Source organism: Amblyomma americanum, chromosome 5, assembly GCF_052857255.1.
Source record: "Amblyomma americanum isolate KBUSLIRL-KWMA chromosome 5, ASM5285725v1, whole genome shotgun sequence".
NCBI lineage: Eukaryota > Metazoa > Arthropoda > Arachnida > Ixodida > Ixodidae > Amblyomma > Amblyomma americanum.
In genome coordinates, this window is record NC_135501.1 from 22014489 (window position 1) to 22032481 (window position 17993).

At 47.0% G+C, this 17993-nt stretch overlaps 1 protein-coding gene across 1 annotated transcript in view; it reads right to left on the reverse strand.

The window, feature by feature from the left end:
• The window catches only part of LOC144134595 (pecanex-like protein 4), a 155830-nt gene that overhangs the window by 48444 nt on the left and 89393 nt on the right, over nt 1-17993 (reverse strand). The window contains exon 4 of the mRNA XM_077667482.1: nt 15936-16091. Coding sequence (XP_077523608.1) covers nt 15936-16091 — 156 coding nt within the window. The remainder of the gene's footprint in view (nt 1-15935; nt 16092-17993) is intronic.

Genomic DNA, 17993 nt, shown 5'->3' on the forward strand with positions numbered 1-17993 from the left:
TTGCCCCAAAGGGCTGTGCACTCGAGTGGGCTTCTTCCATATTAGACCAAATATAGTCAGTGCCTCAAGCTCCTCTCGCCGGGGGTGCAGTCCAGCTTTTGCCCAATGATTTAAGTGTGGACCCCACTTCTGACACCATAGTGATGAACCAGTTTCTTAAAATGGCCCTGGGTCCACACTGGGCATGAGGAGATTGATGCACAGACTCCAAAATGATTTTGAAGTGATTTAATTAAAGCATCTGGCTCGATGCCGCTTACGGGACAGAAGCTGGGCTCATCGTCGCCGGGGCTGAGTGAGCGTGGTGTGGCACGGGCTCGATGAATGGCTGGTTGTCTGCAGCGGCCGGGCTGGGAGTTCCTCGTGGCTGTGCTGCCCTCGTTCTCGGCTGGTCGTTGGATGAGCTGCCAGGCGTGGAGGCGCATTGGCGAAGGTCGAACGTTAGCGACAGCTAGACCCCGGGCTCAGGTCAATGCGCAGCCCCAGTCTTCTGCCTCGCTCCGTCTCCGGCCCTCTCGTCCACTCGCCCCGATCGCTCTCCCCCTTCCTCCCGTCGGAAGCCGACGGGAGGAAGCCTTTGCTTCTTTCTTCAGCCGTGGCCGCGCCTTTGTCCACTCCCCCGTGGCTCTCGAGGGGTGCATAATGACGGGGACACTCAAGCGTCGTTCGACAGGGCCGTCGACGGTTACCATATATGGTCATGTTTCTCCGCCACAACCAAATATGGTCATGTCTCTCCGCTGCGACCCGACGCCAGGACGGCGCGGCCAATCGTCTCCAGGAAAAGTCACTGACCGGCTCGCCGTGGCACCGGTGCATGTGCACGGATCGTCACACTCTGCCCGCTTCCGGTCTCTTAACGCTACACCAATCGTTCTTCTTACCATATTTCGCTGTGTTGTCCCTTTATATATGCTGTAAATGACAGCATGAATAAACAGTTGGAAATAGTAGCGCTGGTGAATGGCTTGTGTCCCCTTCTACTGTGTCCCTCGTCTGGTTTTCGCCCTGGCATGCTCTCTTGTTCTACCTTTGTTGAGCCTCAATCGCTCCGCGAGGGAAGGTACAAAGAGGTGAAAAAGTGGCTGTGGCTCCACTCAGCAAAGCCAGGATGTACAGAGCGGAAGCTCTGTTAAGCATGGTTAGACACGGTTTAACTTTGGTGCCCCTTTATTGTTTCAAGACTTCAGCGAGAGCAAATTGCTTCAGCCAGAGAAAATCGCGTGGTTTATCACGTGCCCCAAGTGCAAGAGCCAGCGTCCAGAGCGGCGGTCGTTGCAGCGGCGGACGCATGGCAGAAGGAAAATTTAGAGACCGTCACGTGACATTTTTTGAAGCCGTAAACGAGCACGGCGCCATGTTGTCCGGGCGCTCTCTTGTTTATTTTTCCCCGCACTTTTGTTTACTTTTCTCCGAGCGCGCGTTTCAAACTCAGCGAAGGAGCTGACCCAAAGAGACTCCATTGCTATTGGCGCTTGGTTTCTGACCATTCATGTACGGAAGACCTCGGAAATATTCGTGCGAGACATTCGGCTGCTTCCAGTTATTGCCATTTGCCGCGTCGTTTCCGCATCATCCCCGCTCTCTTGTTCGAACGAAACAGTCCGGCCTTTTATGGTCATCATCGAGTAGCATTCGGCGAAGGCGCTTATCGCGACTGCGGTAAGCGAGGGAAGGAACGTTCGCTTTCACTTTTTTGCGGTGGCCCACCATGGTACGCAGTGTCTTTCGCTGCTTTTGCCTGCGTGCGACGGCGAAGGTATGTGTCCCTGGGTTCCTTGCAGGCTGTACGTAGCGAAATATACTGGTTGTTACGAATGGCGACAGCCCGTCTGGATTAGCAACGGCGACAGCAAGTCTCGCCTGCTGGCAGCCAACAATTACCGAGCAACGAGATGGGGATCACTCCCACGATTGCCCCCAAGGACCACGCGGAGTGGACCCAGGTGTCAGGTGGTTACAGTTAGCAAGCGTCGCGCGGTTGGATTATGGGAACCAACGGAGCGGAGGCCTGAAAGACGACGCCGCAGCGAGCGAGCGGCAGCTATATTCCCCAATTGTCGTGACTATGTTGGGGGAACAAAGGGGCCTCGTTTCCGGTGGAAGACGGCGCGCAGTGCACAAGCTAGCAGTCATCGTTCGCAATCTTGGCAAGCATCTCAAAGGACGAACGACCCCTTTCGGCTTCTCGACCGGACCTTGCGATCTATCCTGGCGCGTCGGCTGTCATCTAATGAAAAACAGGTGTCAGCAGGGCGTGGGAACCTTCGACTGGCCAGATAACATCACCTTCCGCAGTCGACCTGAACCGGATGGCATGCTCCTCTCTCCCAGGCTCGACATGTGACGGGGGCGTGTCATTGTGTGCGGTGGTGCGAGTTTGAGCGCCTGAATGAAAGTTCTTGGCCACTCCCACCCCGGCGAGGGCGTCCTCAACCTAGGGAACTTAGGGGCGAAGAACGATATAAAACTCGACAGCGAGTACAGTGAAATTCATCCTCCACACTGATCATTGCGCTTGTAAAAATGTAAATAAACCTACTGTACAGTCTCCCTCCTCAACGGAGTCCGACAAAGTCCTTCAGAGCCAGGACCTGCGGGACTGAACGAGTCAGGCTACTCAAGGGCCCCTCCATCTCCAACAACTGGTGGCAGCGGTGGGATTAAAGCGCAATCCCCAACACTGGTGGCCAGCGGGCGGAATTGAAGCCCCATTCCCAACATGGTATATGCTTACGTCCGGTTCATCATAGTCTCGTTTAATCGCAAGATTGGAAGGTTAATTTCACCATATGAGGTGAAGGGCACAAAATGTTAGTACAGTGAAATTGTGTATAAATACGCAGCTGGTGCCAAAATATAGAACAAAACCAAATCTAGCACACACTTTGAAGAGCATGATTGTTTGTTTTTTCTCTTTTTTTCGTAATATAATCTGATAACATGGTGCCACTGAAATAGAACTTGTTACTCTGTGCCGTGTACCATCTTCCATTCTTTTTTTTTTATGCTGCGTGTCTTGGACTGTGCTGTGTAGTTCATGATGCTTCCGAACGAACTATGCCACCTTAGTGCAGGGCTGCATTTAATTTTAAGCTTCCTGAAAATTTTATTCCATGGCTACGCTGGAAGCTTTCCGAGGCTTATATTTAAATGGCCCTCTGCAACACTTTGTATTTGAGAGCCTTGTGATTTTTGAGAGGACACTTTAAAATGTGCTCATGAGGTTGTAAAAAATTGTTCTTTGCTAGAATAAATTTAGAACTTCATGCATGAGATCCCTGAGCAAGGTTTTTTATGTCCGGTTGTTTCCATGTTATGTTTGCATAAAAGTGGCCCACACACTGGCCAAACTTAATCACACGCTCTGGTGGAAGGCACAACCCTCTCAGTTTTATGCTGAATGAGTGTGCGCGTGCCTGCTTCTGGCTTAGTCGTGAAGAATGCTGCCATGCTTTGTCACACCGCACCTTAGTGTTCAGCCTGCGTTTTAATGCTGCTCTTGTTGTTCAACATTGCAGGCTGTCCACATTGCGTATGTTTGGGCAGCTGGCTGTGTCAACAATGCCTTCTGCTGCAGCTGTGAGGACCCGAAAAATCCTGCAGTATTTTGTTTTTGGTTTTTAATACTGTATTTATCTGCATAGTATGTTCTCGTGCTGCTGGCCACGCCAGGAATGCCTTCTCATACAGCAGCGAGAATGGGCAAATATACTAAGGAGTCTCAGTTGTTGACCCTGAATGCAAAATGTAGTATCAAAACGAGTTCGTAAAGCTAGCTGTGCCAACAACGACTTTGATACACAGCTCCAAGAGCCACTCATCGAGGTGACAGAAACTGAGAGGGCCGGAGTGCCTATAGTAGCACGGCAGGGAAGGATATATGGGTGTGAGGGTGTCACGGATGTCCCCGAATAACACTCGGACCGAAAGAATGGACTAGGCGACAGGTGTACCCACACAAACGCACATTTAATACAGCCTACGTGACACACACACTAGAACACAAAGCACAAAGACACACGACCCGGGAACACGGCTACCAGCGTCTACTACTAGCGTTCTACTGTTAGTGGTTGGCGTTCGTGCTCACGGTTGGTTCGGTGTGGCTGCGGCGTTGTATGGATCCAGTAGCCGGCGTCGAGGCGGCGTTCGACGTGCTTGGGGTGGCGTCGCTGGCTGCGTCGTACAAGCTCCCGGTCCAAGCGCCCGTGGAGGTGATGCCGGTGTCGTTGGCTTTGGGGGCATCACCCGGATGGGTGGAAACAGCGCTGGAGGCACCCCTGGCCGTAGCAGGTGGTAGCGTCCTCCGTTGACTCCCCGGAACGGGCTCAGACACGGCAGGAAATCCACGATGCGAAGCCGTAGAACGCGAGCTCACCGGAGCAGTAGCCGGCGTCGCTCTCCTCCAGCCGATGTGTCCCTGACCCGCCCGAGCCTCCGCTTCTCTGCTGTTCCCCCTTGCCTGGCTCTCACTCGCCCTTTTATAGCCTAGGCGTTAGTCCACGTAAGCCGTGTCGTCGTCGTCTTCTTTTGGTTCTCTTCTCCACCAATCATCTCTCTCCACCTCACCGAATGCTTCTTCTTCATCTTCTTTTTTCTTCGGTTAATCCACGTCGTCGTCTTCACCCTCTTTCCTTCATTGGGCACGGCAGCACTACCAGGATGCGGAGCAATAACCCGTTCCTCTATATTGTGCAGATCGTCTTCGGTGCACTGCTTCCAGTCAGCACCCCCAGCCACGAAGGACCCGTGAAGATTATAGCACAGTCAGCCAGAACCACCAGCTTCCACGTGCGCAATCTGCCATCGCTGACAGCACAAGATTACCCGTTCCAGTGGCCAACAGCTACAAGTGTGTTCATCGGAGCACATGACCTGCTGCAAGCGCCACCAAACTGGCATATATATACGCGCTACGAAGAATCTGCTAGTATTGGGCACGGCAGCACTACCAGGATGTGGAGCAATAACCCGTTCCTCTATATTGCGCAGATCGTCTTCGGTGCAGTGCTTCCAGTCAGCACCCCCAGCCACGAAGGACCCGTGAAGATTATAGCACAGTCAGCCGGAACCACCAGCTTCCACGTGCGCAATCTGCCATCGCTGACAGCAGAAGATTACCCGTTCCAGTGGCCAACAGCTACAAGTGTGTTCATCGGAGCACATGACCTGCTGCAAGCGCCACCAAACTGGCATATATATACGCGCTACGAAGAATCTGCTAGTATTGGGCACGGCAGCACTACCAGGATGCCGAGCAATAACCCGTTCCTCTATATTGTGCAGATCGTCTTCGGTGCACTGCTTCCAGTCAGCACCCCCAGCCACGAAGGACCCGTGAAGATTATAGCACAGAAAGCCGGAACCACCAGCTTCCAAGTGCGCAATCTGCCATCGCTGACAGCACAAGATTACCCGTTCCAGTGGCCAACAGCTACAAGTGTGTTCGTCGGAGCACGTGACCTGCTGCAAGCGCCACCAAACTGGCATATATATACGCGTTACGAAGAATCTGCTAGTATTGGGCAAGGCAGCGCTACCAGGATGCGGAGCAATAACCCGTTCCTCTATATTGTGCAGGTGAGAAAACTATTTGGTAAATGTTTCCGCTCAAGTGACCCCTTTTTGTTCGTGCTGCCGTGCCCGCAGAAATTGTCTTGTATCGCTGTGGTATTGCACAAGTTGTTGCTCCTAGGTGGAGATATTGAAACTAATCCATGCCGGGATCTAACCCAAATTGCCAAACAACTCAAAGATATCGCTAGTGACATAAAAGACATAAAGGAAGTACGCCTCGTTGATATAGACAAGAAGCTTGATGCCCTATCACAGCTTGAAAAGAAACTGGCCACCTGCCAAAACGAAATTTCACGCATGGCTCGCGTAATTGAAACAATGGAAAAGAAAATCGATGAGCTTGAAAATCGAGGCAGACGGTCCTACTTAATTATATACGGACTGCCGGAGGAGGAAGAAGAAACTGATGAAAGTCTTTACCAAAGAGTGAACAAAATCATAGTACAAGATACCCTCGAACTAGAAGCGGTCGCCATTGAGCGAATTCACAGGCTAGGTAGACAGGAAAAAAAACAAGACTAGGCCAGTAGTTATGAAGTTGGTAGATTCAAGACAAGAAAGGCTAATACTGAAAAACGGATTCAAACTAAAAGACACAAAATACGCTATTGGTGAAGATTTTTCTGCCAGAGTTTGAGATGTTAGAAAGAAACTGTGGGCGAGCGCCAAACAAGAACGAGAAAGTAAGGAAAAGGTTGCGCTGTCCTTTGACAAACTGATCATAAATAAGCGCGTTTATTTTTGGGACGAAGAAACAAATAGCAGAGTTCCTATGCAAAAAAAGGACACAGAATTCAGCCCTCGAGTGACTCGTCAGAAAACTCAGTTAAAGAACTGTGCATCATAAATATAAATGCAGGAAGCATAGTGAACAAAACGCAGTCACTTGAAAGTTTCTTACTTTGTCATGAACCAGACGTAATTGGAATCACCGAAACATGGCTCTCACCTAAAATTTCAAGTCACAAAATCGCTCCACCAAACTACTCCGTCATCAGAAAAGACCGTGGTTCACGAGGAGGGGGCGTGGCAATACTGATTAGGAGGCAGCTACCTTTTGTTATTCTCCCTGAAGTTCCCTGCGCAGAAGCTGTTTTCTGCAAGATTATTTGTAAAGGTACAGACATAATTACCGGCTGCATTTAGAGAAGTCCTTCTACCGGACATGAAGCCATAACTGCAATTCAGGAATTCCTTAAGTACCATTCCCGAAATTCACGAATTATTATCATGGGTGATTTCAACCTCCCCGACATAAATTGGACAACAATGCAATATACATTAACAGCTTCAGAGGCCCTCATCGACTTAATGTTCAATTTTAATCTTCATCAAATTGTTTCAACATCCACACGTACACAAGGAACAACTGGTAATATCCTAGATTTGATATTAATCAGTGATCACTTTCCTGAAACCCGTGCTCAGGTTGACGTCATAGAAGGCATCTCAGACCACAGTATACCTACCTGCCGATTACCATTACAGAGTAGTATATTATATCAGAAAAGCATGCAGATCGTAACTAATTTTGCTAAAGCAGACGACACTAGTATTGTAACACACCAAGCGCACGAATTCCAATCATTTTTCGACAGTGCTTCGCGTGAGACCACTGAAGTGAACACCTTGTGGGAGCAGTTTAGAAATACGGTAACCTACTGTGTAGGTGCATTCGTTCCGCGAATAATAAAACGGCCTAAGAAAAACAACCCGTGGATTACAAGGGACGTCATTCAGGCACAACGGCAAGTCAAGCGGCTCCGTAGATCAATTAAAGAAAAGGGGAAAAATGCTACCAAATCATTGAAACTAACCAGTGCAGTCGCAAGGCTAAAAGAAGTATTAAAGTATGCAAAGGAACAGTACTTTAACGTGACTTTCCCTACACTTCTGAAGAATAATCCTCATAGATTATGGAAATATTTTCGCAAAGATAAAAAAGCCACATCCAACCTGTCCATGGAGGAAAAACAGACGAAAGCTAACATGCACAACGATTTCTTTAAATCTGTTTTTACAAAAGATGACGGCATTCTCCCTAACAGTTCCTGCACACCTACGCCAGGTATTGGTCCTGTCCACATATCAGATGAAGGTGTTCTTAACTTGCTGCTAAACCTAGACATAAAGAAAGCAAGTGGTCCAGACGACATCCCAAATCAGTTCCTTAAACGATATGCAGAATGGTGCAGTATATATCTCGGTATCATTTTTCGCAAGTCTTTATCCACTTCGAAGCTACCCGACGATTGGAAAAAAGCAAAGGTTCTACCCATTCATAAATCCGGAGATACAAACTCACCCTCTAACTATCGACCCATTTCCCTCACCAGTACGTCGTGCAAAATCATACACATTATAGCAAAACACTTAAAGCATTTTCTGGAGACGGAAAACCTATTATCACCCAATCAACATGGCTTTCGTCGTGGCTTATCAACTGTCACCCAACTAACAGAGGTTGTGCATGACCTAGCCCTTAGTATTGACGACTGCAGTCAAACAGATATAATACTACTAGACTTCTCTAAAGCATTTGACAGTGTAAGCCACAACAAACTAATAACAAAACTACGCATCATAATTGGAGATGGCCGAGTGCTACATTGGATCACAGATTTTTTGACGAACTGCTCACAATTTGTAACTTTCGAACAAGTTCAATCAAGACTAGTTCCCGTTACATCAGGAGTACCACAGGGATCTGTCCTAGGACCAGTGTTCTTAGTTTTCATCAAAGATATTGCCAACAATATTGAGTGTAACATAAAACTTTTCGCCGATGATTGCATTCTGTACAAAACGATAAAAAATCCTGAAGACCACTTTATGCTAAGCAGCTCTCTTAACACAATTGTTGAATGGTGTAAAACTTGGCAGATGACATTAAACAATAAAAAATTCGTTTGCATGACAGTCACCAGGAAAAAACAGCCATATAACTATGCCTACAGCATCAAGGAATCAACGCTTTCAAGGGTTTCTGAACATAAATACCTAGGGTTAACTTTAACTTCTGACCTAAGATGGGACGCACATATAGCCAATGTTACCTCTGCTGCCTTGCGAAAGCTGTTCTTTCTTAGAAGATGCCTACGTCTGGCCCCTCAAAACACCAAACTGTTTGCCTACACTACCCTCGTAAGGCCAATTTTAGAATACGCAAGCACTGTTTGGTTCCCACAATCAATCACAAACATCACTCGGCTTGACAAGGTGCAACGAAAAGCTGTAAGCTTCATTCATAACAAATACAAACCCTCTGACTCACCTACCGATCTTGCCGCATCATCTGGCCTTCCATCACTATCATCTAGGGCAAAAGAATCCCGCCTGAAGTTTTATATCAATTACTACACAACAATTACGGTATAGATGTGTTTAAATACGTATGCTTCTCACAGTCACGACAATCCCGGCACAAACATGCGCAGACGCTAACTGAATACTCATGCCGAACGAACACTCTCAAGCATTTTTTCTTTCCTTTAGCCATCAGCGAATGGAATCGACTCGATCCATCGATTACCATGTCGGACTCACTATCTTCCTTCACTTCAAGATTAGTAGAATGTAACAAGAATCAGTAATGTGCCAATAGTCCCACATCTTACCAGATGACTGCCCAACAATTACTTACATCTCTTGATACAATGTTACTTTTAAGGATGATTGCATTGTCTATTGCCACCCGTTACCTTTTTTTTCGCTTTCTTCAAGTTCCTATTGTTAAATATTTCGAATACTAGCATGCTTGCTGGCATGAATGACTGCTGCTGTACTTGTTTTCTTTTTTGTTACAGTTCTGATTCTTAACGGTATTCTTTAGTAACCTGCCTACTAGTAGTTATGTAACACGTATTGTAAGAGTTCTTTTTGTTGATCTGCTTGTAATTTCTCTTTTGTGTTTTGAACATTATATTGTACTGGTTGCCCACCTGCTACGGTCTCTTACTGAGACTGGCAGTATTGTATATAAATAAATAAAATAATTTTATTTTGGCCTCCTTACTATCTGTGACAGAGGGTGTCGCCCCCTCACAAAGCCTTAAATATTACATAGGAAAACCATGCTGAACCCCTTTTTCTTAACAAAAAAGTCCAAGAAATACATGTTTCAACTGGACACCCCCCCCCCCTTTGGAAATGATCCATATGTGCACCCTTGTAGCACTGCAACATTGCATGTTTTACATCCACAGATCTAGTTTAGTGGATAATAATTAATATGCAAGACCGTAGCTTTGCAAACTGCTTCTAGAAGTTTAGGAGTACCGAGTGGCTGCAGTATAGGTTTCATAGTGTTGTGCATTATTTCTTCAAAGCTGTGCTTCATGTTTAAGAGGGTTCACCAGTGACAGTGTCCTTAGGGATACATGGTAACTTTCAGAAGCTGTAGCGTATCTAGAAATGGCTTGATTTTCCTGAAGTTTATGGCAGCGTTTTCCTCTTTAGTGAATGGAGGAAATGTTGCGGACAGATATTTTTTAAGTTTCATTTTTTTTTTACAAATGAGAGGTAAATATCCAGAAAAATTGCACCTTTAGATATTTCGGTCTTTCATGTCAAGAGGTGAAAAGCTAAGCAAAAAATCAGAATTTTGTCCGCAACATTTCCTCCCTGTTTCTTTTTTGATTGTCATGCCGCAATTTTCATTCATATCAAGCTTAGTGTTCAAAAGCTAAGCAAAAAATCAGAATTTTGTCCGCAACATTTCCTCCCTGTTTCTTTTTGATTGTCATGCCGCAATTTTCATTCATATCAAGCTTAGTGTTCAAAAGCTAAGCAAAAAATCAGAATTTTGTCCGCAACATTTCCTCCCTGTTTCTTTTTTGATTGTCATGCCGCAATTTTCATTCATATCAAGCTTAGTGTTCAAAAGCTAAGCAAAAAATCAGAATTTTGTCCGCAACATTTCCTCCCTGTTTCTTTTTTGATTGTCATGCCGCAATTTTCATTCATATCAAGCTTAGTGTTCAAAAGCTAAGCAAAAAATCAGAATTTTGTCCGCAACATTTCCTCCCTGTTTCTTTTTTGATTGTCATGCCGCAATTTTCATTCATATCAAGCTTAGTGTTCAAAAGCTAAGCAAAAAATCAGAATTTTGTCCGCAACATTTCCTCCCTGTTTCTTTTTTGATTGTCATGCCGCAATTTTCATTCATATCAAGCTTAGTGTTCAAAAGCTAAGCAAAAAATCAGAATTTTGTCCGCAACATTTCCTCCCTGTTTCTTTTTTGATTGTCATGCCGCAATTTTCATTCATATCAAGCTTAGTGTTCAAAAGCTAAGCAAAAAATCAGAATTTTGTCCGCAACATTTCCTCCCTGTTTCTTTTTTGATTGTCATGCCGCAATTTTCATTCATATCAAGCTTAGTGTTCAAAAGCTAAGCAAAAAATCAGAATTTTGTCCGCAACATTTCCTCCCTGTTTCTTTTTTGATTGTCATGCCGCAATTTTCATTCATATCAAGCTTAGTGTTCAAAAGCTAAGCAAAAAATCAGAATTTTGTCCGCAACATTTCCTCCCTGTTTTTTTTTTTATTGTCATGCCGCAATTTTCATTCATATCAAGCTTAGTGTTCAAAAGCTAAGCAAAAAATCAGAATTTTGTCCGCAACATTTCCTCCCTGTTTCTTTTTTGATTGTCATGCCGCAATTTTCATTCATATCAAGCTTAGTGTTCGCGTTTTACAGGCTCTGAAATTTGTGTATGTATTTTCTGCGGGGATTTTAAATTCGCGACAAATTTAACTAGCGCGAGGTGGCTCCATCTGGCGTCAGAATATTTTGTCGCTACTACACTCTACCATCAACCTCTTGGTTGTCTGTGTTCATGCGCGCATGTTTTTACTCAGAACTTGAACGGACTTCAGCTCTTTCTTTCCTTTGTTCTTGCTTGGGCTGTATTCAGAAAGGATTCCTGCTTTCTTTTTTGCTCGAGCTCTTGGTGCAGAAAATGGAATGCCAGGCCACACCCAAAAGCTCTCCCTCCCTCCACTGTCTTCGCCGGGCAGCCACACAATAAGGCATTGTTAGTGCCAAAGCACAGGAAGGAGGCTCCCTATTCAGGAGAGTGTGGGAGAACAGCATTGTTCCTTGCCAAGTGCCGCGACGCAGTAACCCAGGTGTCGATACAAGTGAAGAATGCAGCTGCAAGTGAAGGGCTCCTCACAGGAGGCCCTCGGGACTATAGGGGCGCTTACATGAACCCAACACGCCTGGTTGTTTAGTTATCGGGCCGGAAACCGGTACTGGGTTCATGTAAACGCGCGCCGAGTCGGGAGTCGACGGGTCGGGTTCAGTCAACTCCGCCGCAAGGGGTAAGTGACTCAACTCGGCCCTGACGCAATGTGCTTGTAAACGCTGTCGAGCCGAAAAGTAGGGTTATTTAGAGGGGGGAGGATAAATGCGAACTTCCTTTCCACGTGCGCCGTCGCGCCTCCGATATAGCGATGGCGTGCCTCAATCTTGGAGGCTGCTACTGCTTGCCCGATGCTTTGTGTCGCTACAGTTGAACTGGTCTCGAATGGCTAAAATCGAGTTCATTAAACACGCACTGGTCGAGTTGGATTAACGATGCTAAACCCGACCCCCGAATCGAACCGACGCTATCGGGTTCGCGTAAACAGGGCTAATGGCGTAGACTGATTGTCATGACGTGGCGATTAACCTACTTTCAATGAGGCACTTGCCAATCACCTGCGATTTCACTCTATACTCGCGGAAAACTATCCATGGAAGGGGAGAAAAGACCGTCTCCTTCCTTTTCCTGCTCAGCCTCTGCTGCACTGCAGCTGCGACGTCATGAGAACCGGTCGAAGCCAACATTCGCCTCTGGCTCCAAGCTAGTGAAACCAGAATGTGTCGGATCGGCATCGAAACATCGGTTCTCTAACGAATCTTTGGTCGAGCGTCGCTCTCTTTTCTGTAATCAGTGCAGGTGCTGCCCACTGTACGCGGGTAAGCGTAGGTGCACCTTGTCTGCAGAAAAGAGCTCACGGATTTCCGAGCCCCTACACCAGAATAGACATCTCCGTGGCGTAAATAACGTGATGCCAAACATTCATGGCCTCGGTGGCAAAATCATCCAGTTTTGCTTCTGAACCGGTTTCGCAAGTGTCAAGCGTTCTCCAACCGTCTTTATTCTCCCAATTAGATACGCCTCGGTATGCGCCACTCCTAGTCGCACCTCCTGCACTACGCTGCCAAAAGTCGCACACTTCAATCAGAAAAACGCTCGGAAGGGGTGCTAAATCAATACATATATAAAATATGTAACACATAAAAGTATGTATTATATAAAATATATTTTTAAAAAATCAGGACGCATAATGAAACTTACCCGGAAACCATAGTAGGTGTGGAATTTTCGCTTTCAAACCCGCGACATTATGACAATTCAGGTGCGCTGCCGTTTTTGTCTACAGTGAGAGCACACGCGGTTGGCGTGGCTGCAGCGCACATCTTTTCTTCTATTAAATTGCAATTTTTATTATCTTAAAAATAAACAACTAATACCAACTTTGTCCAGAACTGTTGGAAATCGCTTGTGCAATGACGAAATTTTCGTTCAATGTCACCACGAATAGCTACAGGACGATCTCAGTGCTTTTGCAAACCAGACATCTCACCCTTTTAGCCAAGTTTGATGTATTCCGTTGTGAAATTATAAGCAGGGAAAGAGACATGAAACGAAGTATTTCAGCAGTAATTTCGTTACTGAAGTGACTATCGCCCATAAATAAACTTAACAATTAAGCGACGCCGATAGCAACAAACGAGCGCGGTGGTCATCGAAGAGGAACCTTCAAGATAAGGCGCTTAAAACAACTACAACAACCCAGAAAAATGTCGAAATAGTTGCGCATGGATGCAGTCCTTCCAGATAACGCTGATCGCATCTCGCGTAACAAAGTGATATTCACGCGCGCCGACGGTTTTGAACTCGAACAAACAAGTAGTACAATAGTTTCGCAGCATTACTTCTGTCAAAGAAGCATCGGCCTGATGCTGAAACGGAAAGTAAGGTCAAAACAGCAAAGACAATGCAAAATAAACACTGGCAGCGCAAACAATGAGAGCGCAAAAAGCTTTTCACTGAGGCCGCGTCGTCCAATCGGCGTCCACACTCGTACACGGTCACCAGGCTTGTATTGGGTGTGGCGACGGAGGAATACGCGGGATATGAAAAAGCCGGCCGAAGTGCGGAAGAAGGGGTGTTCCCAACCTGTGTCAAAAGATGACTCACACTTATCAGTTCTGGCTAGGCGAAACCAACGCTGCTTCTAACTACAGGCTGTATACCCCACCCTACCATTGGAAATGTATTTTCGCAGAAAAGATGCGAGGGAGCTTAGGGGGAACCCAACCGGAAAACGTACTTTTCCTTGTGGCAGCTAGCTGAGTGGTGGGTTGCTGGAAAAAGATCCATTCTGGGACCACCACCCATTGAGACCGGTTATTCTTTTGTGCTTCGGTCTCCCTGCTTTGGCACCTATACACAGAAAGTTCTTGGCCCTACTTTTTGTTCGTGGAAGAACTAATACTTTCTTGTCGCGGTCAAGGAGGTGTCACGGTAGAATTTACATACCAGGAGGGAAAATAAAGTTCCCTCCATTTTGTGGTACTTAAGTGCTGCCATCCGTCGACAGATAAAATTCAAATCATCTCAGTTGCCTCGTAGCTGGTGAGCGCTCTAAACTATGCAGAGCTGCAGTTTTACGCACGAATTCTCTTTACCTGGTGAAATAGTAGCTTGTAATGTCACTTAACAGTAGCACTATTTACTCGCGATCCACAATACAGACGATGAAGGCCAATGTAATGAACACATCAAATTATTTTTCTTCGACAGAACCACATGCATCATTGAAATTCAATGCACAAGTGCATTCCCAGAGACTTTTTCCCAAAAAATAACACTATCACAGGAGATGGGCACAATAAACGCGTGTGAGAAAAGGCCTCCAAATTCAGTTACAGCTTCACTACACTGTGAAAGCTCAGAGCAATAAACTTCATACAATACACGAAGGGTGGCAATTATACGAAACCCAGAAACCATATGGACAATTTATACATTTTCGCTGTCATGAAGTGCGAAAATGCTTCGCCTTTTTCGCTCTTCTTGACCCTGACCTCTGCGAGAAAAGCAACTGCACAACCTGCTACCTGCTACAGGAAACCGATCTCAAAATTGAGCGCGACCAAAAATACAGACTCCATCTCGATATGAACGAATACACATGAGCCCGGCACATCCCAAATGAAAATAGCTGGCTATACGCTTGAAACGAACATGCAACAAAGTCTCAATACACTAAGAACAAAGCAAGCGCCGCTGCTCCCTTTACAATATCGCTTTCCGCACATTTCATGGGCCCCGCTATTCACACAAGCGCAAGCACCGAAAAACAAAAATGGCAGTAAACACCGCCAGTTGCAATCGCTGGAGCGCTTCAAGAACACGTGTAAGTAGCAACGAGGTTTCACTGCCGATGAAAACGAGAGCGCGAATGGCACACGCACACTGCACGCACAAGACACGAAACGTTTGCCAATACACCGACGAACACTCTGCAGCGCACGCCGTACTGAACCCATGGTGAACGAACAGCGCAAATGCTCCTTTTAGTGAACAGCGTCGGTCTCCCGACGGCTTTGAGCAGCGCTGCAGTAGACGTTGTCGTTGAATGGTTGTCGCCGAAAGCGTTCAAATCCGGGCACGCAACAAGAATGTTGCATTAAGATATGGGCGAACGCCGTCAACGTGAGCCTGTGAGCACCACCAAAAACAGAAACTCGAGCAGTTGCCTACGCCGCACCTCAAACGGCACGCCGCGGCCCGTTTTGTAAACAGCAACTACGGCGCCGTTGCAAACTGCCCGGACAAGATGGCTTCCCGATCGAGAAAAATCACGTGATTTCCTCCACATTTTTCTCCCAGGGTGTTGTATGGGAAGGGCCCCTCCTGAGCTTTCCTTCCTCCATGGGTGGCCGTGACTGCCAAGCGCAAGAGCGAATCACGTGACACATCACATGCCACAAGTGGCGAGGAGTGGCCCAGCAGCAACCAGCACAGCGGCAGACGTGGATGCCAAGCGTGCAGCTGTGGCGTCAATGAAGATCGAGGCACTTGCCACGCGCGATTTTGCACACACGGTGCGCCTCACGTTAGAGGTCAAATCCAAGAGCCAGACGACATTCAGCATCAGCATGGGAGGAGAAGAGCTTTTCGCTCTAAAAAAAACAAGGGTGCAAAAAAAGATAACTGCAGGCACGTGCAGCTCACGGCTTCGAACAGGCCACATGAGCAACTCAGCTCGAGTTTTCCCGCAAGAAGACACGTACCTGAACGCTCTGACGACGCCGTCCACTAGGCGGCCCTGCTGCGCAGAGGAGGCCCCCGAGCGCAGCGCTTCTCCGGCGAAGCCGGCCGCCACGTCCGAGGGCTGCGGGAGTCGCCCGGTGGGCAACACCAGGCCGCGGCAGAGGGCGGACAGGCCGCTGCGCCACGGCAAGAGAGTTCGCCGTCGTCAACTGCCGCCGCGCAGCGCAGGCTCCGGTGGCAAGAACCTTACTTTGTACAGGTGCTCACAGAATAATTCGGAACGCCGGGCAGGCGGCCACTCTTCGGCGAAGCGCGCCGGCGTAAGAACACGGAGACAGACTTCGCCTGCGCGGGCTCCCTAACTAGCGAGCCTCCTTCCCTAGTGAACCCTGATTAGTGCTGCCTTGCTCCAAAAAAGCTAGCGCTAGGGGCTTCGTAGCTTTGAGAAAGGGGCTGGGCGAGCGGTGTCTGTGACGCACTGCGTGTTCACCGCAATCTCTGACACGTGCGGCTAGCTTGCGTTGCGTTGACGCCGGTTTCTGTATGCATTTGGCCAGACAATCACGCTCTCTGTCATTGGCGCTATGGCTTGCATAGAACTGCCTCTCATGTTTTAAAACACGTAAGCCGGGTCTGGGAAATCTCACTTCTTGAGCAATTCCTCCCTCAGTTTAATTTTATGTCGTGAATGAAAGCGCCATTTTAGAAAAATAGCGAGGGTGCGTTGGTTGGCGTAAAATAATAGTAATAAATTGTTCTTTATTTGAATAAATTAAGCGTCGTGTTTCCCAGCACAGATTTTATGCACAAAAACTTTATGCAGCTGGCTCTCATTAGTCGTCTATTCAAGGTTACTCACTGAGGTCGTACGAGTTGAATGCAAAAAAGTTTGCACGTCGGGCAAGGCAATGCAGAGTTATCTTTCTGTTCTTTTTCTTTTTTTGCTGTTCTGAGGAAAAATAAATCCAGCGTGATTCGCGCTGTGTATCTGCACAGTGCTCTCCATACTGTTTTTGTTGTATTTAACTCGTAGGGCCTATTCTTGATTATAATCGTATAGTCATGCCAACGAATGCAAACATGCGATCAAATGCAAGAATACTCGCTACAAGGGGAGAAGCGAAGCTACCGATACCACAAGGGTGCAGTGTAGAAATACCTGCAAACCTCAGTGATATTCCTGAGCCTTAAATACAAGTTTAATACAGTTCTGGATGCATGAAAAAAGCCCCCTGTGGATGACGTAGGCACTGAGAAATACGCCACCACAATTTATTTCTAGAACAGTTTTATTGCCGTTAGCCCTTTCTCTCAAACTAAAGGATCCGTAAAGCCTTGGTCAAAATGTTTCTTCAATTCACGATATAAAGTGACACTGAAGAAGTAACTGCGCAAGAAATAGACTTCGCACACCCGGTATCGCATCTCAAAAGGGGCCAGCAGTTCTATGGTAGCCAATGCGCCTAGCTCGCACACAATCATGGAAACCTCGGCTGCATCACAGAATGCATTCATATACCGTCGCCAAAGTGCCGTAAGCAGTCCGCATGCGATTAGAAATTACGGTGGGCAGCGCGGGAAAATAGCATGTCACAGACACTGCACTGCTCAGCCTACCTGTCCCTGCTCTAAGAGGTCCTTGTGCTAGCGTTCTGGAGCAACAGAGCTAATCTAGGCCCACTAGGGAACGAGGCTCGCTCCTTAGAGAGGAAGCGCATGCTCAAGCCGTCGCTGTAATCTTCCGTCGGCGCGCTTCGCCGGCGCCCGGCCGCATTCGCTGTGTTCCGAATTATTCTGTCAGCATCTGTACATTGAGTATCAAACAGAATAAAATGGCCTATATTTTTACTTGTGAAAGCTTGGGGCAGTCATCAAAAAACTGCGGTGACTGCGCCTCCATATGACCACAGAGAGAAAAATATCAGTACATTTGGACGAAAAACACAGAATCAAATATTGAAGCAAGAACACAGATTTGAAAATAACTGTACAGACAACGGCCGCTTTAGTTAGCACAAATTCTTGCACGCAAGCAAATCAAGATACTGTTTTCAATTTGTTAGGTTGGTGCTTGCTCG